This window comes from Hydractinia symbiolongicarpus, chromosome 5, assembly GCF_029227915.1.
Source record: "Hydractinia symbiolongicarpus strain clone_291-10 chromosome 5, HSymV2.1, whole genome shotgun sequence".
In the NCBI taxonomy this organism is placed as follows: domain Eukaryota; kingdom Metazoa; phylum Cnidaria; class Hydrozoa; order Anthoathecata; family Hydractiniidae; genus Hydractinia; species Hydractinia symbiolongicarpus.
In genome coordinates, this window is record NC_079879.1 from 6,038,087 (window position 1) to 6,061,653 (window position 23,567).

General features: G+C 33.3%; 3 protein-coding genes across 4 annotated transcripts in view; 2 read left to right on the forward strand and 1 right to left on the reverse strand.

Moving 5' to 3' along the window:
• LOC130645926 (hemicentin-1-like) overlaps positions 1-11,492 on the reverse strand; it is a 28,619-nt gene extending 17,127 nt beyond the window's left edge. The window contains exons 1-6 of the mRNA XM_057452052.1: positions 11,441-11,492; positions 11,174-11,252; positions 11,026-11,081; positions 3,250-3,342; positions 2,514-2,667; positions 1,616-1,752 (exon numbers count right to left, since the gene is read on the reverse strand). Of these exons, the coding sequence (XP_057308035.1) occupies positions 1,616-1,752; positions 2,514-2,667; positions 3,250-3,342; positions 11,026-11,081; positions 11,174-11,252; positions 11,441-11,492 (571 nt within the window). The remainder of the gene's footprint in view (positions 1-1,615; positions 1,753-2,513; positions 2,668-3,249; positions 3,343-11,025; positions 11,082-11,173; positions 11,253-11,440) is intronic.
• A 6,132-nt stretch (positions 11,493-17,624) lies between these two features.
• LOC130644419 (uncharacterized) lies at positions 17,625-21,370 on the forward strand. 2 transcript variants are annotated; one of them, XR_008982602.1, is made up of 4 exons: positions 17,625-19,932; positions 20,027-20,227; positions 20,318-21,089; positions 21,172-21,370. XR_008982602.1 is itself a non-coding variant. In XM_057450016.1 (3 exons), exons 1-3 carry the CDS (start codon positions 19,546-19,548, stop codon positions 21,026-21,028), a joined length of 1,299 nt encoding a protein of 432 aa, XP_057305999.1. In that variant the 5' UTR covers positions 17,625-19,545; the 3' UTR covers positions 21,029-21,162. The 2 variants fall into 2 exon arrangements, 1 of the variants encoding a protein (XP_057305999.1); XM_057450016.1 differs by lacking the exon at positions 21,172-21,370 and having other exon boundaries at positions 20,318-21,162.
• Positions 21,120-22,435, forward strand: LOC130645927 (uncharacterized). Its single transcript, XM_057452053.1, has 3 exons — positions 21,120-21,131; positions 21,353-21,559; positions 21,641-22,435. Exons 1-3 carry the CDS (start codon positions 21,120-21,122, stop codon positions 22,379-22,381), a joined length of 960 nt encoding a protein of 319 aa, XP_057308036.1. The 3' UTR covers positions 22,382-22,435.
• The last annotated feature ends 1,132 nt before the right edge of the window (positions 22,436-23,567 follow it).

Consider the following 23,567-nt stretch of genomic DNA (forward strand, 5'->3'; position numbering starts at 1 on the left):
TTTTTGTTTGCCGTTATCATTAAAAAAAACATTATAAATACATAAACAAACGGCAGTAATAATTCTAGAAAATAGCAAAAAAATATTATTATTGTTTAAAAACAACATTGAGGTTTCGTTTTTATTCTTGTTGGCAAAACACAGTTATAGCTGTTGTTGCACTTGTTCGCTCAAAAATAAAATACACATTACTACAGGTGTGTATTCCAAATGTGCGTTTGATAGAGCAGTCCAACACAGCACACAAATAAACTTATCTTGCAGAAAATCACAAGCTACAAAAATATTAAAACAAGACTTAGCTGTAAACAAACAGTGGAAGAATAACCATGGCTATTTGTACATGAATATTCATTTTCGAAAAAAATATTTCTCTTTGTCTAAAACTAGTTTTTTACCTAAGTAAAACAAAATTTGTTGTTCTAGACTTTAAAATAATTGACCCCATCTAATTTTAATGAAAAATCTTCACTATCTGTATATTAATTCATAGTCCAATCGGTAATTTGCAAACATGTCATTTTAGTTAACAATTCACGCAACATAAAATTTATTTATGTGAATTTTATTTCATGCAGCCTAGTTAAGGTAGATGACATGCATCAGTTTGGCACCAAATTCTCAACAACCCTTATCCAGCAAAAATCAGGTAGAGATACACTCCATACAAAGAAAATAATCAAGCTTATATATATATACTAAATTAATGACTTGTATAAAAAAAATTGTGTCAAAATAGCTTAATGAGCAAGATCGACCATTCCTTAATAAGTCAGTTAAATTTTTTTATACGAGTCATTAATTTAGTTATTATATTTATTATATTTTATAATGCAATGAATTTGTATAACGCAATGTGTGTGATCAGGCTCTCAAAAAAATCTATGGCTTCACCCGTCTTTTAACCTTTGCAATGAAAAAGCCCCTAAAAACCATGAGAAGGATTGAAGAAAGAGGAAAAGATAAAAAAGCAAAGTAAGTGAGAACAGGTGAACATGTGATATTAAGCAGATATTCAGCAAGGTAAAATCGGATATCCATAATTATTCAGTCAAGCTTGTGATATTACGATATCGGATTTTACATCGCTAAATATTAGATGTATCATGCACCATTGGAAAGGAATCATTATCTAAAGTGGTGAACCTCTTCATATTTTATTCTATTTTGTTTTGTTTTTGTCTTTTTTGTTGTTCTTGTTTCTTGTTGTTTTAAAACGTTCGCGCTTAATTTATTTTCAGCTCTCCATCTGATTGCTTATCCTTTGTGTACTACTATCGAGAACAATAAAAGATGAAGTGCGGTATAATACATCCTTTCTTTGATAATTTTTTTATTTTTAATTAGTTTTAACTCTCCACCTGATTGACCTGCATGTAATTTTTTAAAGGAACTTATATAAAGGAAATATAAGTGCCAGAGAGACTATCGAATATATCAAGCAGATATTCGATATCGGATATCTGCTAAGATATTCGACTTTGGCTAACGACTGCACGAATATCCAAAAATATTCCATCAGAAGCTCCCACCTGAGGTGCATGATAAATCAAAAAATTCATTCAACATCTCAATTTTTAGCACCATCCAAATTTTAAAATAAAATAAATCTCACCAATTACATCCAACACAACAGACTTTATTATTTTTGCTGTGCTGTTGTTAGCTATGCATGTGTAATTTCCAGCATCTGCAGCGAGTAAGTCTTTTAGTGTCAACACAAATATTTTTTCCATATGTCTAGGAAACACTCTACAAAAACAACACAAATAAATAACACACAACTTACAAACTTAATTTTTCTATTTTTTACTTTAAGCCTCCTTAAATCATTCTCTGCGAAATATATCCCAAATTATATTTCGCTTTTTTCATAAATCAATAATTTCTGACATAAGGAAAAAGATTTGTGCGATAAAGGGCTCGCCTAAGCAAATATATGCAAATATATGCATGTACAGGGTGTGCGCGTGTGATTGCGATGACCTTCAAGATTATAATTTAAATGCAATGATTTTAATAATCCTAATTGCTCCCATTTACTTAATTTAATTTATTTAATTGATGACAAAACTGTGTTTCATTTGCTAAGTGTACCTCGTTTGGCTGTCACCTATACTTAGTGTATTGCTCTCTCAATGTTTCTACATTTAACTAAGTAATCACTACTTTGATTTAAATGAAGATCGTTTAACTGTTACCAATTTTAAATTACAAAGAGGGTGTAATAAAATGAAGTGCCTTGATTTAAAACATATTTTTTTTATCATGACCAAGCTAGGTACAGCAAACAATCCCAGACATAAATTTAGTGGAAAGATATTTTCTCTCTCTCTCTTTCAAGGTTTCTGTATGCTGGATTTTAAGCCAAAAGGTTTAGTATGTGTAACATCAACATTTAATTCGGGGAAAGGGGGTTATAACATGTTTTTTTTTTTAAATTCTACTAACATTATGCCTGGGTTTTTTATCATGACCAAGCTAAGTACAGCAAAGATGTGCAGTTGAAATACCTGAAGCTTGACTCTTGTAACAACTGATTGTCTTTCAACCATATCATATTTGGCAAAGGGGAGCCATCAACGCGACAGTCCAATTTAAAAGTACCCCCAATTACAGTGTAAACTTTGTTGTTATCTTTATATCCATGCTCCATAAACTGCAAGGCTAAAAAAAGCAGCAAAGATTACAAATAATAACGTTGCGAAGGTAGAACCCTTTTAATTAACAAAAAAGTGCACAAAATGTGTTGTTTTTATCAAGGCTAGCTTTAATGTTTAACTAAAAATTATGTAAACCTTTCAGTGAGAGCAAAGTTACAAAACACAGGGGCAAAATTTAAACTGCTGACTTATAGAATTGCAAGGGAAATTTTAACTTGTAAGGCTCAAGCAGGGTGTGTAACAAAATGTTAATTAGGAACTATATTTGTTAGTGTGTCATTTTAGAAAAAAAAGCTTGTAACACAGAAAAACATTGTAAGTAACCTAATATCTCAAAACATTGCTTTAACATGTCCTCAAAACCTGATTATGTCAGGCTTAGTAAATTTCAGTTTATTTGTTAAGGGTACAACTCTACACTATTAGTTTGTTTTATGTAGAAACAAAAAAATACTGTAGGGTAAAATCAGAAGTAGATATGTTGGAAAGAGAAAACAAGTGCAATGAGGTTCAAGCTAAAACAGCTCAAATGAAAAGAAAAACAGGATTTTATATAGGTTAGTAGCTGTTGAGAAAAAATATTTACCTGCAACAGTGCAAAATAAAAGTAAGCATTGAACCAATAACATATTCCAGGTCATTTTTTTAAGTGTATATATAATGAGTTTACATTTATATCCTAAATAAAATATTGTTATTAGGTTATTATGCATCAAATACAAGAAGTTCTTGATAAAAGTTTCAATGTGCACTTTTAATAAAACATAATCCTGTCATACTCATTTACAAAGCCATATACACTGCTTTAATATCTTATGATTCTATTAAACTACTAATTATAAAGAATGCTTTTAATTAATGTGGTTTGTAAGAAGCAAGGTAAAACAAAGGCATATAAAAATTATTTTGAAAGTTTAGGAATTTTATTCCACTTAATTCTTGTGTTCCAACTCAATTAAATATATAATTAGGAAATACAGGAGATTTACCTATATAAAAATAAATTTATACAGGCTATATATATTCGATTTTTCAGTGATCCATGTCTCTGTATAATGGAAACTGCACAATGTAAACAGTCACTGTGAAATTGGCCGAGTTGTATGGCCTTGTTTTTAGGAATTTCAAGGACATGAAAAACAATACAACAATCTAGAATGCTCTGGGTTGCATATACTCATTTTTAGGTATCACAAATTGAAAAATAAAAATAATTAAAAAAAATAAAATTGTGTAAATGAAGAAAGGTAACATACATTTTTTCAAACACACTACTAATCAAAGTGGCACATCATTATTTTAAATTGTGGCTTAAAGGAAACCCAAGATTTACTGTAAACCAATGTTGGATATTATATAGAGACTAAAAAGTTGGTTAACATATCTTTTTAATTTTAAGAAGCTCTTTTCGTTTTCATGATACTCACATTTAAAGAATTCCAGATTTAATTATGCTGCATTATGATGTCATATTAAGTCTGTCAGTAATTTTAGTAATTTTAGACTTGTTAAGAAATGTGCATTCAAACTTTATCATGAGTTACTGTGCACATAATTCTTTCTGCACACAAACTCATGCATGTATATATAAAATTGTTTTAACTCTCACACAGGGCGACCACTAATAAAATGTGAACAAAAGTAAGGATATTAAGGAGAATTAAGGAGACAAATGGACATTTTTAAAGGATTTTAGCTGCAAACGAGAATAAAAAAATAAGGATAATTAAGGAGAAAACCCATTTTAGTTCTCTAACTTTAATGTTACATACTATGTTTTATGATATAAAAATTATACACATTATGCCCTGAAAGATAGGAAATATAGGATTTCAGGTAACAGAGAAATATGTCTTATTTCACTGGTGATGAACAATCCATGAACACATATCCAAAAAAGTTATGATCAGAAAAATTAAAAAATAAGGAGAAATTAAGGAGAATAGCTAAAATTTCAATTTTTTTAAGTATATTTAAGTACTTTTAAGGAGATTTTCTTTTTTTGAAGTTATTTAAGGAATTGAAGGAAGAGTGGTCACCCTGTCACAGGTCATATTTTAAATGAATTATTTCAAACTGGACTGCTTTTTTCTTAATATTTTCGCACAACTTTATTAACTCTTATTTATTACATAATAACTTTCATTTATTCTCTAGGCACAAGTTATTGCCGGCATGATATTGGATATTTAAAAACAGTTTGTCAAAATTGTTACAATAAAATAGTTTTAGGCTAAACTTTATAATTCTACTTGTAAAAAAATTTCCAATGTAACATTTCCTACAATTGCTTCAATGCATCAACATTGCAATGTCTTGGTTCTTTTAACATAAGATCATAGCAATCATTGTAAATCATAGTAACATCAAATAATTGTAGAAACTATTTAATGGTGGTATAGTAGAATTACTCCTAGTTTCATCATCAGTGGCACTGATGAGTGAGGTTATAATTTCTTTCGTTTTTAAATGAATTCGAAATTGTTATGAATACAATCTCCCAAAAGAAATCTATATGGTAATGACTGGACCCTTCCTTTAAGATCTAAGCAGAAGAGAAAACACAGATATTGTACTGTACAGTAAGCTCTACTAGTTCATAATCAAAAAGGCTTCTGACAAACGAGATTTAAGTTAGATAAAGATTTGTCAATCTTTTGAAGTTGATACATATCATTATCATTCTTCTTTCGTGGTTCCTGCCACAAACATTTCTCAGATATCACAATTTAACGAAACAGTAATTAATGCTGACTTTAAATTACTATAATAATAAGAAGAAGAAGAAAAAAAGAATTGTTGCCACTAGTGAAAGATATTTCCTTGCAAATGATGTGATTTTTCATTTTCGCAAAAAAAATTTTTACGCGAAATTTGTCCCAAAATTGCAATTCGAAAAGGCCTTTGTCTCCAAATATCTGCCCACAAAAGTTTTTTTCTTTAAAGTATGCTGAAATTGAATTTCTGAGACACTATTTTTCAAATTTTGCAATTTTTTGCAAACACCTTGCAACAGGGGTTTTAGTTCATCAAAACCTTCCATTTGTGCTACATGCTACTTTTTTTTCTGAACCAGTATCTTGCCTGAGGCTGGCTGTTTTGTGTTTTAGACATTTTTCAGTGTGATTAGTTTATATATATTTTATTCTTAATAATAAAAACACAACAATAGATGACTTACACATGCGCAAGCACTTTTGTAGGTAGAAGATATAAACAACAGGCCACAGTAATCAAATATATTTTCGCTTAAAATTAGTGTATTTTTAGAGATAAATTTGAGGAATATAGTTTAAATTTAATTCCATTTCCTCTTAGATCTTATGCTACCCAAAAAATCTATAATCTTCATTAAAAGTCATTTTTCCCCGCATGAGTTCAGCTTTTTCACCTACACAAGTGTGTGCATGCCCAATGTTGGAAAAATAAAATTAAATAACTGTCATAGCGAAAAGTGGTCTATTTCATTTTGTTCTTATTTAGCAAATTAGTTTTTTTATAAGAAATTTTGGTGTTTTTGTTGCTAACTTTGAAGCTTTATAATTGTGCTTGTGAACAATCAGCAATATAAATACTATTTGACAAGATAAGGTAAGAGTTAGAAGCTTCATAGAATGTACCACAAGCAGTCAGGGAAAACTGCTAAGAGTGAAGTGCTTAATAGCAGAATCTCTAAACTATGCGTAAGACAAAAGGCTAATTAAGCACCACAGTGCCTATTTAGGATAAATTAATTTTTTAAGGGCCTAGTTTAATCCTAGTACAAAAATCGAGCGACCAAATCAATTATTTTACCTTCAAAAATAAAGCCAGGGTCTGTAATAACGCAATGTGGAAAAAACACGAGAGTGATTAGTTGTTTTGACAGATTTTGTGCTATTCATGCCAAATTGGATGGAACATCCCGTCTTAGCCATAAATCAAAATGGCTTTTACTTCCAAATAACAGTGTATCCACCAATTTAAGACTAGGTAACGCTAAAGCACTCTTAGGCGACCACCCCTTACTGCAAAATGTTTAATCATACGGTCATATCTTGTGCTATCTGGAACATCCAAATTGTAGTTAGCTAAACAGAAAGTAAAAAAATCATGCAGCTAAAAGAATTGGAATGAAAGACAACAAAACATTATCGCTTTTAGAAAATGCATGCCCGGAATTTAAAGAACTTAGAAGATTAAAACAAAATTGGAGAATAGAATACCTTGTTCCCAGGGTATTTTACCTTTTTAGGGCCCAGAGGACCCTTGGGAAGAGCAATGGCAATAAAAAGGGTGACAATTCCAGTGTATTAAATGCACATTGAAATATTTCTTTGCAAGCATAAATTTTAAAATCTGTGCTCAAACTATTTTGTGAAAAAACGGCATTGCTTAGGTCATAAGGAAGACGGGACAGGCACAGGGGTGGAACAATATAATTTCGTTACTACCTTTCATTGCCCATGCGTGTGATGGTTTTTCAGAAAACATGGAAGATTTAAACCGTAACAACAAACTCTCGCTGCTAATACACCTTTATGATAATTTGATTGTACATGCGTTCTTACGGTTCTCCATCGTTTTACAATATCGGAAGAAACGAGGTAAAAAACATGTTTTTATAAGACTTTGTTAGAGACAAAAGCGTATTTTAACCAGTTTTTTAACTTCAATCGCATCAATTTCTTTCAAATTTAAGATACAACTTATGTGTACTTTTCATTAAAAACAAAACACAGTAAGAAAAGTTATCCTGAAAGAACATGTTTTCTCCTTATAAAAGTGTGATGTTTACCTCCTCTGATCACAAAATAAGCTGCGATAGAATACTTAAATAACAATGTTCTTTTTTCCCAATGCTGAAGTCCCTTTATCAATTCTCACCATCAACAACCATCGACAAAACACTCCTGAGTAGAGATTAAATTATAAATATGAGAATCTAGGGAGCGAAACTTGTCCTCTTCATTACTGCCGCTTATTTTATTATGCACATTATAATTGGTAAGATGAGAATGGATAATAAAATTATAAACACATGAGAAAGAATCTTCCGTACATCGTTGTTACGGACGATCTGCAATAATTCATTATTTTGTTTATTTTTATGCATTTTAACTAAGACGCATATCCTTGATACACGTTATTTTTTATTATAGTATTTTTCATATAAGAATATGAAGCTAAATAGAACAAAATTTAGTGCTGAGATTTAGTGCTGAAATGCTCCTTTAAACGTTCAAAATGGCAAAATGCTGATAGCTACACGATAGACTTGAAAGCTACTTATAATTTATGACAACACATTTTGAAGTAATTAGGGAATTCACTCAAAATTTAGGTGCACAGCATTCTCATTGGATTCAAGATTTCCCTGCTGGGCACATTTTTACTTTTGGTTACTTACAAAACAATAAAATTAAATGTGATTGGCTTAATTTAGTCTCCAGAGTTCATTGTTTAATTCATGATTACGAAGAAAAAGGAATAATGTTTGAATGTAGCAACAAAACATTTAGCTAGGAGAAAAAAGCATTTAGATAACAGATGTAAATAGCAAAGGGTTTCCTCGTCGGTGAGAAATTAACTACCTTATTACACGAAATTAACGCTGTGTGGTTATTAACGCGGTTGACTTCCAACCACGTTAATAAAAACCACCATTAATTTCTGGTTCGTGTTAATTAAACCGCTCTTAATTTCTGGTCTGTGTTAATTAAACTACCCTTAATTTGTGATCTAAAAAAAAAAAAAAAAAACGAAAAATTTTTTTTTAAAATCTTGATGGAAAAATCCTCCTTTTCCAGCTTATCTACCAAGGGAAAACACAGAGATCACCTCCATACTTCGGTTTTCCTGACGGTTTTTGTTTATCCTACAATGAAAAGCATTGGAGTAACGAAAAAGAAAGTATTCGCCTTATTGAGGAAGTCTTAGTGCCCTATATAGAAAAAGTGAAAAACGCGAAATTTTTACCAGCAAATCAGAAAACACTTAAATGAGATGCGTTCAAAGCCCAATCTACTGAGAAAGTAAAAGATGTAATCTCTCAACACAGCATCGAGTGCGTTATGGTCCCTAAAAACATGACGCATCTGTTACAACCTCTAGATTTAACGACCAATGGTAGTTTGAAGAAGTTACAGAAGAGAACCTTCAGCAAGTACTTTACGTCTTTGATAATGTCAGCCCTTTACGAAGAACCGAATCGCAATGTTACTTCAATCAAAGTAGATTTAAAGTTGTCTACGTTGAAACCGTATCATGCCAAAGTAATGGTCGAGGCGTACGAGTTCCTCCAATCAAAGAAAGGAGCTAGTATTATAAAAAATGGTTGGCAAAGTGATGGTATTACCGCCGCTGTTGAAAATACTCGGGAAATGGGTACAAATTATATTCATTTGAACCAATTCGGTGCTATGGAGTAAACATTTCTACTCACTTTTACATTGAATTGTTGTTAAATAAAAAATGTTTAGTCACATGAAAATTGTCAAAACTTGTCTCTAACCGCGTTAATTTCCACACACTTAAACAAGGTCTTCTCAAGCAACCGCGTTAATTAATGACCTGTTATTTTTAACCACACAGCGTTAATTATAGGTATATAAATTCAAAGTCATACAAAGCCATTACAGCAATGTATACATTTTTACGTAAACTAAAGAGAATTTGTTGCAAAGTTATGTAAAATAAAATGTTATTTCTTACAACGCAAATACGAAGTAAAAGTTTTCACAATGTGTAAGGTAGCAGACAAATGCAAGTCATCGATAAGAATTACGCTACAACGAATTCCCATTTTTTATCTTATACTCGCACACGTACTCACAAATCATTCACTTACTGTACTTGCATGCGCAAGAGGCTATACTCGAGGGTATGGAGTAGTATACTCGCCGATTACTTGTACTCGTCTTGCACTTTACTCTGCATTTAATGTACCCGTACTTGTATACTTGTATATAGTTGCTCGCGATCGGGACTGTAGCAAATCCTCGAATAACTCTCAAGTTTTTTGCCAAATTTTAATAGAAATGTTTTCGCGTTGTCTCTAAGTTTCGAACGTTAGAACATGTTAAGAAACATCATGTTGCGTGATTTCAAGCTTCCATTAAATCGAACACAAAGGAGAGTGTATGTTACCGAAAATAGAATCGTACGCTAGACTCTTTGTTATGAAATAAATTTTAAAAACACGCTATACAGAAAGTAATGAAATAAATTTCAAAACCGCGTTATGTAGAAAGTATCATAAGCAAACAGTTTACGTGTACTTTTATGGATGAAAATGGAAAAAAAATGTAAATTGACTTTTCCAACCTATCGTCAACTTTAAAAGCACTAACACAAAAAGAAACACAAAAGAGACAGAAAAAGGAGCACTAAAGAAAATGCGGAAGCTAACAGAGATAAAGAGGCCAAAATAAGAAGGGAGAAAGAAGTAATGAAGGGTTTCTTCTCAAATGACAGAAAAGCAAAAACGAATATTAGTGATGAGGAGAAAGGAAAAGAAAACAATAGAAAAGTAAAGAAAAACGAAAAAGAAGCTAGTAAAAATGAGAGCGAAGATGAAAGAGAGACGTGTTTAGTGGGCGATTATTGCAAAATAAACAATGCTGCAAACACAGATCTTGATAAGTGGGTGGCTAGATAGATAGATAGATGTGCATATTTTACATGGCTAGCCTCACAAATATCGAGGGATATACCCTGTCTATTATTTCCAGGAGGGGCCATGGCTTAGATGGAGAGTCCTAGAGTATTTAATGCTCATTTTGAGCGACGCAGACCCAATTAGGGCCAGTGCTCTACTAGACAACTCCCGACAACATCCAACGGCCCACACAGTTTGCCATCTTCCCAATTTCCCTCACATGGCTTGGGTTAACCCGGGGCTATGGCAACATTCACTCGCCCATGTTGAATCGCCGTCAAGAGGAATCAAACCCCGGTCTCCCGCACAGAGTACGAGAGCTATAACCACTAATCTACGGCGCCATGTGATGACTGCGATTTTTGGTAGCATATTTATTGTGTTGGTAAAAGAAGAAACATCCAAAGAAGGAAAGAGATGTTTCGAAACTGTAAATAGTGAGGTTTAGACTTTTTAGATTTTTAAATATTTGAAAAAATCGATATTTTTCTTAAAATTCCTTAGCAATCTGGGTCCCATGGCCGTTAAGCGGGGCGATAAATATATTATTAGATTCAAAGTCAAACTTTAGCTATTATTACCATAGAACTTTATTTTTTATTTGTTACTGTATAAAGAAAAAGTTAAATTTTTAGACTTTTATTATGGTAAAAAATCGATATTTCTTTTGAAATTTCTTAGCATCGCCCCTAAAACCCATCCAAAAAGAAGATTCAATTTTACCTTCGTTTACGCGCGCAGCAACTCCACCATATTTAAATTTTTGTGAAGCAGAAGAGCTTCGCGAGCGAAGCGAAATTGTGGAGCACGTTTGTTACGCGAAGTATACCAAGAGGATTTTATTTTCATAAAATCTAAATCCATCTTATACTGAAATATACCTCGAGGCCTGGATAGATTTAAGCAGGACGACTTTAATGCTGGTGTTAAAACACAAAGAAGAAATTTCCCTGAGTAAATCAAAACACAGTGGTTGAAAGAAAATCTTACGCAGTTTAGAGAGTGCTAAAGTGGAAATAACTTTCCCAACTTCTTAAAAGTTGAGAAGGAAAGAACTAAACGGTTTTTAAGTTACACGAAGTATAATTTTAGGGACGGTGTTTATTTTGAAATCCAGCAATTTTTTTCCTGGTTTTACACATCCGTGTGGATAATAAGAGTATAGAATTTTCAGCTGTCAACAACGTCATTGTTACTAGAGTGTTTTGCCTCTTAAGCCGTTGTTACTTTAAAATTAATCAAAAAGGCAAATCGCCTGTCAACAACAGAAGGAAGTACATGAAATATCTTAGGAATGCCGACATGAAGTAGCAACGTCGAAAGGGCAACAACGACAAAGCAACAATAGAGCTAATACCATAATAATCCTATCATCTCATCCCTGATTCGTAGAAAACTTTTTATATCACACTTGCACTCGAACATTATTTATTTTTTTCTTTATAATAGTCGTATTTTTTCTGTCAGCCAAAACCAGGTAGTGTTTAACCTCGCAATAAATCTTCAAGCTGCCAATAGCAAACATATTTTTTTTATCAATTTTGCTGCAACGAACCATAGTTGATAGACATTTGTCTATCAACTATGAACGAACTTATTCACGTGGATTTCTCACGGGCTTAGGACTAATTATTTAGATGAAGGGATTACAGTAGAATCCTCAAGTCGGACAAAAAACCTTCGTCCAGGACAATTTCCCTTTAAACCTTAATAATAAAAACAGACCTCTCCAAAGCAGACAGTATAAAGCAAACACCTCCTTGAGTCCAGGCACCTTTTTCAGGTCTCGCAAGTATCTTTCCAGAATATAAAACCAATTTTTTTTCTATTATAAGTTGTTAAATAACAGAAATTTTATTTTACTTACAAGAAGAACAAGGAAGTCAATCAGAATGTATTCCCTGACAATTTTCCTAATGTCAAAATTTTTAAATTAACATCTCAAATTAATACCCATTGATAGTTGCCTTTATGTGTTAAGTTAAAAAGCCTAAAAAAATCATCATTAATATTTGCAGTGAATGGATAAAAAAATGTTTATGTAGGTGACGCTACCCATGCAAATAAAAGGTCGTTAACCAAAATTGGAGGAAGTAGCTGCAGGTTACCGAGTCATGCAGAGACACACAATGTTAGTATTTTTAGATCGTGCAATTTTATTATTGCTGCTCCGTATTGGAAGATATTTAGAAATAATTCACTCTCCTCCTGAGAGACTTACTTCCTTGTTGTTACTGCCCACCAATATAATCTCTTCGATTGGGCATTAGTGCGTTTTCTTGTTCGAAGAATAATAACAAAATCCTTCGGTCTAAGAAAAAAATCTATTCTATTCCGGGTTCAAACACATTTAGACAGCCAAACTTTTTCTGCAGGGCAGAGGGTGTGAAATCTCCTTAGTGCGTAAACAAGGATGCCACATAACGCCTCACCACAGGCGCCGTAATCTCTTTAGCATTTATTTAACCCCCAAATAATTCTTTAAAAAAAGAATAGATAGAAATTTTTCCTATAAAAGGGAGGCAAAATTGTCGAAAAGTCAAAATTATTAAAACAGCGGTAAAAACGTTTTAAAATGAAGTTGGTTGTTTTGCTTGTATCTTGTTTGGTTTTGTGCAGTAAGTTAAATAATATTGTAAAATTTCCACAAGTAACTTCTTATATTATGGTTTTTCATGTCTAACAAAATATACAATATCCTTTGTTTTCATGAGGAATATTATTCGCTTCAGGTGCATACGAACAAGAAGAAGATGATTTTAGTTTTGACTTTACGGATCCAGAATCGGTGTCAGATGCGCTTCAAGATGATCGAGTCCAAGCAGAATTAACGGAAGACGATAAGGAAATATTTAATAAAATGAGCAAAGGTAGATTCTTTTGTCTTAAATTTTCTTCAAAACCAAGAATATTTTAAACTACTGATATCTTTTTAATAGATGAGCTTGCCGACATAATAAACCACGACGAAGAAACGGCAGACGAGAATGACGACGAATTGGATATGTTATTCGAAGAGAAAACAATGAATGATCCGTGGCGGAGACGTCGACGCCGTCAATCGCCTCCCAGGCGTCGACGTCGTGGGTGGTGGAAAAAGGTCGGAAGAAAGATAAAAGAGTTTGCAAAGAAGCATAAAGAAAAGATAAAAGCTGCAATCCTAAAAATTCGAAAGTTAATACACACATGTTGCAATAAACCGGGGAGCAAATGTGCGGCTAAATGGTACTGCTCTGCTGGACACCCAAGTGGCTAAAAACAATAAAAGCTAGGAAGAAGACAGAGATCGAATATGCATCTACGCACGTATCCATATTAGTTTTTTATAATTTTGCACATTGTACTTCATAATTAATTAATACATCTCTGTTGTCACATCATGGTTTTTTATTGTTTGACATTTTCGGGTATTCTCCAGTTTTTAGACAACTTGTTAATTGCTTTGTATTGCTTTGCTTTCCAAAGTAACATAAATAACTAGATTTAAATCTATATTTTTACTATGACAGCATTAATATCATTATAATATATTTGGTTCCCTGATTTTCTACTTATAACGCGGGTCATGCTATGCAATTTCCATAATCTCATAGCAAGTCCTAATACCTAGCTGGTACTAAAAAGAGAAAGAATCCAGCTAGAACATGTAAATATTGTTCAATCAAAGATAGACGAGTGGTGACACAAGACACAGTGCATGGAGATGTGATAACTAACCTGCATTATGCGTAGACATATGCTTTTGTTTGTATCATCAGAATCTTAATGTCATGGCCGAGAAAAAACAAAGACAGATACAGAAGAGGAGCAATAACTTTTACCAGTTGACGAATGTCTCTTCCAGTTAACGAATGTCTCTTCAAAATCAGTTAACTGATATCAGGAAATTTTCTGAAGTGTCACTTAGCATTTTGACAGGTTTTTGCTTGGTAGGTATTGATTTGAGTAGTTAATAAACATAAACTTCATTAAAACGTAACCTCACTGACTTTACACGGGTACTTTTTATCTCTGATCTGAGTGATTTCTTATCAAAAGAGTGATTGCTTGGGAAGTGTTCACTGTATACTTTATTTAGAGGTTTATATAAAAAATTATGACTTGTTAACATATTTTGATTTCTCAGTTATATTCTTTCAATAATTTATACGTCACACAATTTCAGTGAAATATCGCAAGAAATAAGAAAAAAACATATTATCTTTCAAATTAATTCACAATTACCCAAACTCATTCTAATTAAAGTCAAGCACGGATGATCTTAAGTTGGAGAACATTTTAAGCGCTCATGCCAACACGCCATTGTAAGGAAAAGCTAGGGTAGAACAGAAAAAAAAGTACGTGATACACAGTTAACCTTTCACCTATCGTCGCGAAAGAAATATTTCCTTTTATGCGCATGCGCTTGTTTTTGAACGCTTAAAGCGCAAAACCTTGAAGCAAGCTTTAGTTGTCGAATCACTGAAGCGGGAAACACTGTATCCATACAAGTTATTTTTTAGAAATTTGACAATCGACCTAGTACTTCATTTGTTAAATAATGCTTGAAAAAGTGAAACGATTACGAAAAGTATTAAAGAACACGCGTTCACTCACATGTTCTTGTTTTGACGTCACATTAAGCTTATATCACCACCACCGAATAATTATTTGAGCATGGTTCAAACTCGGGGAATAGGAAATTGTTCCATATAAATTTATATAAACGATTATCCTAAAGAATGTTAAAAGAAGCTAGCTACACTATGTCAAAATCAAACAAGAAGCCCTGATGCTTAATCACTTGCACTATCAGCAATATACATAGGCAAACTAGGGTTTTAAATAACCTGGAAAATCTTGAAGTTTGAAGTATAGACCAGAAAACCAAGGAATTTTGGAGAAACATTAAATATCCCGAAAATTAGAAATTAAAATCTCAATTATTATGATATGCAACATTTTCAAAATACTACATATAATAAAACTGATGAAATAAAAAATAACAAATTCACATGTTGTATTCTATATAAAGTAAAAACTTAAACTGTATTGATGTAAAAAATTCCATCATACAAATCGATAACAACTTCAATGAACCAAATAGTTTAATATTCCATTAGATCAGAATTTAAAATATTCGTTTCTTGGTTCCTCCGTCATTGTCTGGTTGCTTCTGCTCCTTTTATGTTTTGGTAAGTTAGAGTCCCTTAAGATGTTTCGAAATGCTGATTATCATACCTTAGTATGCCACTTTTTATAGATATCACACTTATTAATTAATTAAGGCCTGATCATGAATAGGGTTGGTCATGGACTATCTACAGAAGAATGTCAAGAGTATTATTACAGTTATGTGGAATATTATGGTTCAATATGTAGGTTATGGCCTATCTACAGGGAAATATGTTTGTGTTGTCAGAATGTCGGAGAATGAGGGTTCATGTGTCGAGTCCAATTTCTTGGGATAATTTAGTCGGCGGGTGTTGGACTTTTTGTGTCGTTACCAATATGCTGTAGTGGTAAGTCGGGTCCAATTAGCCCCATGTTAAATAAGATCCTTACCCCCTTTATCCCTATCTCTCTCGCTCAACTACGATGAAAGTTTTGTAAATATTTCACAAGTAAGGGAACCCAGGGCTTGTTAGGTTTTTTGTATTTAAGGAGATAGTATCTGTTCAAATACAAAAAACTAACGTCGTAATATAAAGAAACTAACAAGACCTAGCGACAGAGTTGCAAACAACGAAATAAGTACAATATACTATAGAAAATGATTTTTCTTTAAAACATTATACAATTGGAATTATTAGAATCAAGTGGTTGCGAGAAAAGAGTCTAATTTGCTAGCCTTTCCCGATAAACATATACATTGTAACTACACAATTCTTTTAAAAACAAGAACTAATCAATTTGAAAAAAAATTATCCCTGGTCCCCAGAAAATCTCGTCCAGATGATAGAAATATACAAGATGCCCTGGAGACGAGGTTGAATATTTGTTATGATGTTTCTTGTTTCTAAAGGTGGGTTCACACTTTGTTCGTCTATCACGCATTACTCTTCTTCTTTAAAGCTTGGTTCTCACTATGGGCTAACGATGAGCTAACCATATAGTGCGCATGACGCGCTAAGACCTTAGCCCATAGTGTGAACGTAAAAGTATCTGCTTAGCTCACAGCTGAACTTATCGTTAGGTCATCGTTAGCCGATGTTTTTAAATCAAAATTTTTTGATATTTTTTTCGGCTAACAGTGAAATAAGCTCACTTTGAGCAATCTTCAAAGGAAATCGACATAAATCGTGCTCAAAGCAATTTATGTTTTTAAATTTATGTTGTGAAAGGTCCTTTTAAAACTAAAATAGCTGACAAAATATAAAAAATGACGTTTAAAGAAGAAGAAGAAAAGTTGGCGTTCAATGTGAACAATTTTCCCTGCCTTTTTCAACAAAAGTCGTTTCCTTTTTCGTAATTTTGTTAATTCCTTTCTTTCCAGGCTACATCGTCTTCTTCGAAGTAGTAATAATAAAAAGACTTTCTTTCTATCTTTCTTTTTCATTCTTTCTCGTATTAGATGCGGCTACAAAAGAGCTAAACGATGGACCGTAGTGTGAACGTGAAACGAATACATAAGGTACCGTTAGCGTAAAAATTGAAATCGGCTAACACATTATGCGCACTGTGGTTAGCTCATCGTTAGTCCATAGTGAGAACCAAGCTTAATCCACCTTAATAATAACCTGTACTATTCTAAGCTAGATTCATGAATTGCTGCTTGTAGTGAAAAGGCAAGAAGTGATTCCAGGCTCGTGAGACATGCGCAAGGTTGTTTACGTCTAATAATATATAGCCCACCTTCGTCCCCAGGTTTTTTTGCCTTTTATATAAGGGATAAAAATCCCGGGAAGCAAGAGTGATGTAATGTGGCATTATATTTTTATATCATTATTTGTATACGAGCACACAGACAGAGTTGATTCAGCTCATTATGGACTAACATGAACTTCACAAATCCACAATTTAGCCAATTGAGTAACTCGTTACTTTGTCGTCAACGCCATACTACCGCACATACTCATTAAGTATTTTCAGTATTTACGTATTTTTTTGTTTTTCGCCAGCGTTCCTCATGGCGAATGAAAATTTAATGTCGGGCTCAAAAAACTTGCTGCAACCCGCTGCAACAGACACTTGATTGAAATTAAAAACGCCCCATCGTCACATTTTGTGTTGCTTTAACAAACGAAACACCGCCCCCCGGAAGGACGAGATCCTGGTGACGCTCTACACCAAAGACTTACAAGCCTCTTTCGTTCTGTTTGTTGATGGTGTTTGAAGATGGTGTCGAAAGGAGTCATGAATAATTGAATGCTCACCTTCTTTTCTTCAGTTCTTATGTTTTATCAGTACTAGAAAATTCTGATCTGAGGATTGTCTCTCAATCAGGAAAAATTATACTTACTTATCTAGGATATCTATATGAATCTAATCTGGGCTTTTAGGTAGCTAGCTAGCTAAAGTAAAAAGATAGACAGTCAGAGTGACAACTGACAAATAAGCTACGCCAGTTTATTTAGGTCATTTATCTCTCATAATTAGGTTATTAACATGCTTTCAGCAGCCTCTCGCTCTTCCGTTGCATAATCGCAATGGTTTTCTGTAGACAAAAACATTAAACGCAGCTACAACTTTTAATGACCTGTAGCTAACACATATATATAGTTATTTGTGCTGACAGAAGATATATAGCAATCAAGCAAACTGTTTTAATTTCAGAACGCTTGCACTATGTAATAGCTCCTTTCTTTTATGATCATGGTTGCATCTGGAAAAAGGATAAATTTTGCAGCAGGAACTTTAGCAGGCCAGATATGGGATTTACGGTATTTTAATTCACTATAAAGAAGATGCTATCCTAATTAATATATAAGCAGGTCTATTAATAAGTAAAAAGCATCTACGTGATAAATTGTGCACCCCAAGCTTCAATACTTTTGTTTGCATGAGCAATCCCAAAATATAAAAATTATATACAAAAAATGCCGAAAATGCGAAGTAACAAAATCCCTTTTCCCCCTGTACACTGCACAGGGTTACTGTTTTGGTGTCAGCAACAAAGGTAGTATGCGTGCCATCAATGCAGAGTTATTAATTAAACTTTGTGACTACTTGTTGAACAAACAATATTCCACACACAAATTGTCCACTGTCTAAACTTTGTCATTTTGTTTCTGTTAACTGATCAGAGTGTGAGTTGTAGAATGCTTTTTTTGAATCCAAATTGATTATAAGAGTTGATGTTATATTGATCTAAGATAAAACTAGGTGGTTTTTAATTAATATTTGAAAGATCTTATTAATATTACTGAGTAATAAAATAGATCTATAATTATTCACTTCAAGTGGTGAACCTTTATTTTTGAAAATAAAAGTGACATTGACATTGTATGTTAATGAAAATTGAAATTGTAGGAAAATCACTTTCAGTTATTGATTTGTTACAAAGTTTTGATCAAAAAAGTATTATTATTTTCTTTTAGTATAATGTATAGTCAGATGAGGTAATCATTACGCATTTATATTCATTACGCATTTTTAAGTTTGTTAATTTCGCAACTAAAACAAGGTTTAAAATAAAATTAAAGAATGAAAAAACTAACTGAAATGATTCCTCCGCTATATTAACCAATTAAATTATTCCATACGACGACTCTTCCAGAGAAATCTTGATGTTTCCAACACCACTCCAAAAAAGTCCAATATCAACTTTCCGAATCACTTCACTAACTTTCCTCTACCATTTTTGTTAGCACGGTCCACTGGTAAAAAAACTGTGTTAAATTACAGACCCGAACCTCGTCCATTGATTCTCGGAGGCCTTTTTATGTAAAAATCACGCCCGGGGCAAAAAAACGATGCGCAATTATTAAATCAAGAAATCATTGGGCATAATATTATCATTACGCACAAAGCAAAGTTAGAGAGACTACTAGAAATCTTGTTTAACGTCTTTAGTTAAGAACTTTATGCCTTGTTATAATTGTCAGGAAGGGGTAAACATTCCTTATATGGTATTTTGTGAAGGTCTTTGGCGCCAATTGGTCAATAATTCCTTAACAAGACAAGATTCTAGTAACAAACTCTTTTGCAGATCAATTCGTACTGGGAGAAGGTAGAATTTTGTTTTGCTATGTTTGTTTTTAATTTCTAAACACTTGTTTTACCATATTCTTGGATGAGAGACCACAGTGAGTATTTTTGGGAATGTATACTGTGTTTTATCGTGTTTATAGTTTGTCTAGACGGCTTAACAATGAAAACAAAAAAACGTGTATCAAAGAGTGGTCGAGAAAAAAGCAGGGTAGCAGAAAAGTTGCGAAGAAAGTTGTGGACGCGTGGACAGAAGAGCAACTCCAGGAAGCGCTTCAAGAGTTCGATTCTATGCCGAATGCATCAGTCAGAGGCATAGCAAAACGTCATGGTATCAACGAATCTACGCTGCGATTTCGTTTAAAAAAACGCAAGGAAGGAGCCAAATTAGGAAAGTCTGGTCGGAAATGTGTTTTCGATGCAGAAACGGAGGCCCGGCTAGCTAAGTACATTGGTGTTGTATGTAACCTTGGTTTTAGTCCTACGTTGGATGAAATTTTGGTAAGCTAATAGCTGTTTTTGTAAGGGTTTAAAACTGAATGTTGGAAATTCTGTCACTATTTATATTTGTATCATCATTTAATTTATTATTTAGGATCTTGTTGCCGAATACATCAAAGTCACAGGGACGATTTCACTCCAGTTTAAAAATGGAAGGCCTGGTTTGGTGTGGATAAAGAGCTTTATGAAAAGAAACGGACTGAGTCACAAGAAGGCTGAGATGATTAGTACTGCCCGTAAAGCAAACACATCCAATCCATTTATAATTTTTGATTTCTACGATCAATTGGAACAGGTAATATATGCGTCATTGACGGTACGCTTTTATAGGAAACAGCGTTTATAATTTGACCGTGCATGATGTATAGTAAAATGATATTTTTAGATCTTCGAGAAATACCCTAATCTGGATGCACAACGGATCTGGAACTGGGACGAAAGTTCTTTCCCAACTGATCCATCAAAAGGGAAAGTTGTCTCCGTGAAGGGACAGCGTGCCCTTAAATTACGGTATGGCGCTGGGAGAGAAAACATCACTGTACTCGGTGTTTGTAATGCAGCTGGAGTGGCACTTGACCCTCTTATTATATTCACTGGAAAAAATATGCAAAGTACGTGGTACGGGGACAAGGCTCTACCCAACACGTTTTACGCCAAGTCTGAAAACGGTTGGATGGACACGGAAGTTTTTTCCACGTGGTTCGCCAAATTCACTGAGGACGTAACAGAAAGACCATTGTTACTGGTGTTTTGCCCATCGCACCTTACCCATATCAGCATATCTGTCATTAAAAAAGCATTGGAAGACGATATAATTATAATGAAATTCCCTCCACATGTTACGGATGTCATGCAACCCCTAGATGTTGCATGTTTTGGACCCTTAAAACGTGCTTGGGAGAAGCGCCTCCATTTACGCGTGACAACACATGGTGCTAAAAGCCAATTGACAAAGTCTGAGTTTGTCAATGAACTCTGTTCCATTTGGAAAGATGGCATGAAAAAAGAAAGCGTTATCAATGGATTTAGGAGTACTGGAATATGGCCAATTGACAAAGCATGTATCCAAAGGAACGCTTGGACCCAAGATTGTTAGCGAAATATTATACGTGGAAACAAAGTGGTAAAGCTCTTGATTGGTCTAAATTGTCAGACGGGTACGTTATTTTCTTTTGTGACTGATAAAAATGGCTAAACCTGTTGAATAAACATCTTGACTAAACATTTTTGTACTTTCAGACAAATCGATGAAGCTGCGGGTCTTGCGCAAAATCAAGTCTCGACATCATTACCACTGCCCGAATTGCAAAACTAAGCAGAATCTCCTTTATCAATATCTAATACCACACCTACAACCACCCCTAATGTAAATATAACTCCATCATCTCTGCCAGGCGGAAGTCGTGATGAAACTAATTAGATAAATATCTTGTTAAAGCGGCTTGGACCATATCCATATACAGCACCTACAGGCTTCTGCTGGATTCTAAATGGCTGGAAGTTGTCACCAATTAACCAGTCCACCCCAAAATCGACTGAGGTATTTGAAGAGCTGTTCCTCGATAAAGTAAAAGGTTCAGTAGATCAGCCTAAGAAAAGAAGACAAAAGTTAGATCTTCGCGGAAAGGTAAAATATTATTTAAGAATAAGTACATTAATGATTTTACATTTCACATTAAAAATTACTAATTGATTGTCCATGTTGCAGGTTATTACGCAGAAAGAGCTGCTAGAAGAGCTTGAACGAAAAGCCCGAGAGAGAGAAGAAAGGGAAGCAAAGGTGTTGCTAAGAAAAGAAGAAAGAGAAAGGAAGAAACAACAAATTGCAATTGCGAGCAAAAAGGGAAAGCAGAAAATTACAATAAACAAGGAAGACGACAGCGATACCGATGAGATTACCTCGAGCGAAGAAGAAGATGAAGAAGAGGAAGAAGAGGAAGGAGAAAGAGAGGAAAGCGAAGAGGACGTTGTCCAGGATGAATCAACAGATACACTGTTGTCAATGGAAAAAACGTGGAAGTTTTTAAATTCGCCAACAAAAGAATGCGATGTGGTTGGTAAATGGTACGCATGCATTTACGACACCAAAAGAGGTCCTAGTTTGTACATAGGAAAAGCCCTCACGCGATTTTTGTATGATGAAAACGGTGTTGCTGCAGGATTAGAGATAGAATGTCTGCAAAAAAAGTTGGGGACAGCTGACAACATCCTTCGGGAAATAAAAAAAACAAGCGAGTTCGGAACAGCTGTAGGGGAAGATATCGACACCTTCGCTGTCCAAAATGTTATCTGTGGGCCGTTAACTGCAACTTTTTTGGGTGGTGACAAATGGGAGTTCCCACAGTATCCTCAAGTTCGAGAATTATTCGAAAGGATAAAAAAGAAGAACAGAGACGCAATGCATGTTTCGGAAAGATGCAAATGGGAGAGTAATTTAAATGAAATGTAGTTGTTGTATAACTGCCGGTATTTTCCCTGTTTAAAATAAAAGCCGAAGTTTCAAGGTCATTTTCGATAATGATAGCGCTTCCATATGGTCTTCATATTTGGTGAATATGTTACAAGAAACTAATTTTGCATGAATAAAACAAAAGAACTGCGTAACGATTAGAACAGCGACCGTAGTTCATGATTATTTAAAAAGTGTGTAACGATTACCTCATCTGACTATACCTACACTGTTGGGACCATTCACTCTGGTTGATTATTATTTGTTTATTATTTTAAATACATTGTTAGGAGTTGTAGGTTTTAGGAAAATAGAGCTGGGGTTCTTGTTTTTAAGAACTTTTACTATTAAATTTATTACTGTTTTATTTGAATTAATATTGTGATATATTTTAAGAAATATGCAGAGAAATCTGTGATGTATGGTTAACATAATTTCAAAAAAAAAAACAAAATGGGAATTTTAACATGGATTGACATTATGTTGATCTATTAATAGGAATCATGTTTTTAAAGTATTGTAACAATAAACTTTTGTTAGAAATGTTTTACAATACCAAAACTCCATATAAAAATGTGCTAATTTATATCAGTAACTGTGTTAGGGACTCATAAATGACCTTCCCAATTAAAAACTTTTAATAGATGTATTGCTTTATAAAGAAGCATGAAAAAAATAAACTGAGATTCTGTGACTTTTTCTTGTATCATATAAAAGAGAAAATTTATTTTATTTTGCGCTTGCATCGATAAATATATAAATTACAATTTGAACTTCATTGATGAAGAAAGATTTTTATGTCTTCCCATTTTTCATTTCTTATTTCTATTTTTATACTCTATAATCTGATTATAATTGAAACTAATACAATATTTTTAGTAAGATTTATTGTGTGTTACTCAAGAAGAACAAAAGATCTTTTAGTTACAAAATTTCTCAATAAAATATTCTCACATCGCAGCTGTGAATTTATTGTGAAAAAGGCTATTTCTATTTTAAAAATATTCAAATGCTTTTTTTAAAAAATTCCTGTTTAGATGTCAAAAACAATAAAATTTGTCGGTTTTGAAGTTGGAATAAAATTTAATAACCCTATAATATTTTGATATGTATTTCATGATCATTTTGTAGAATCTTCCATCCTGAAGCCAATCAAAAAAATTCCATCTATATTTAGGAGTATAAA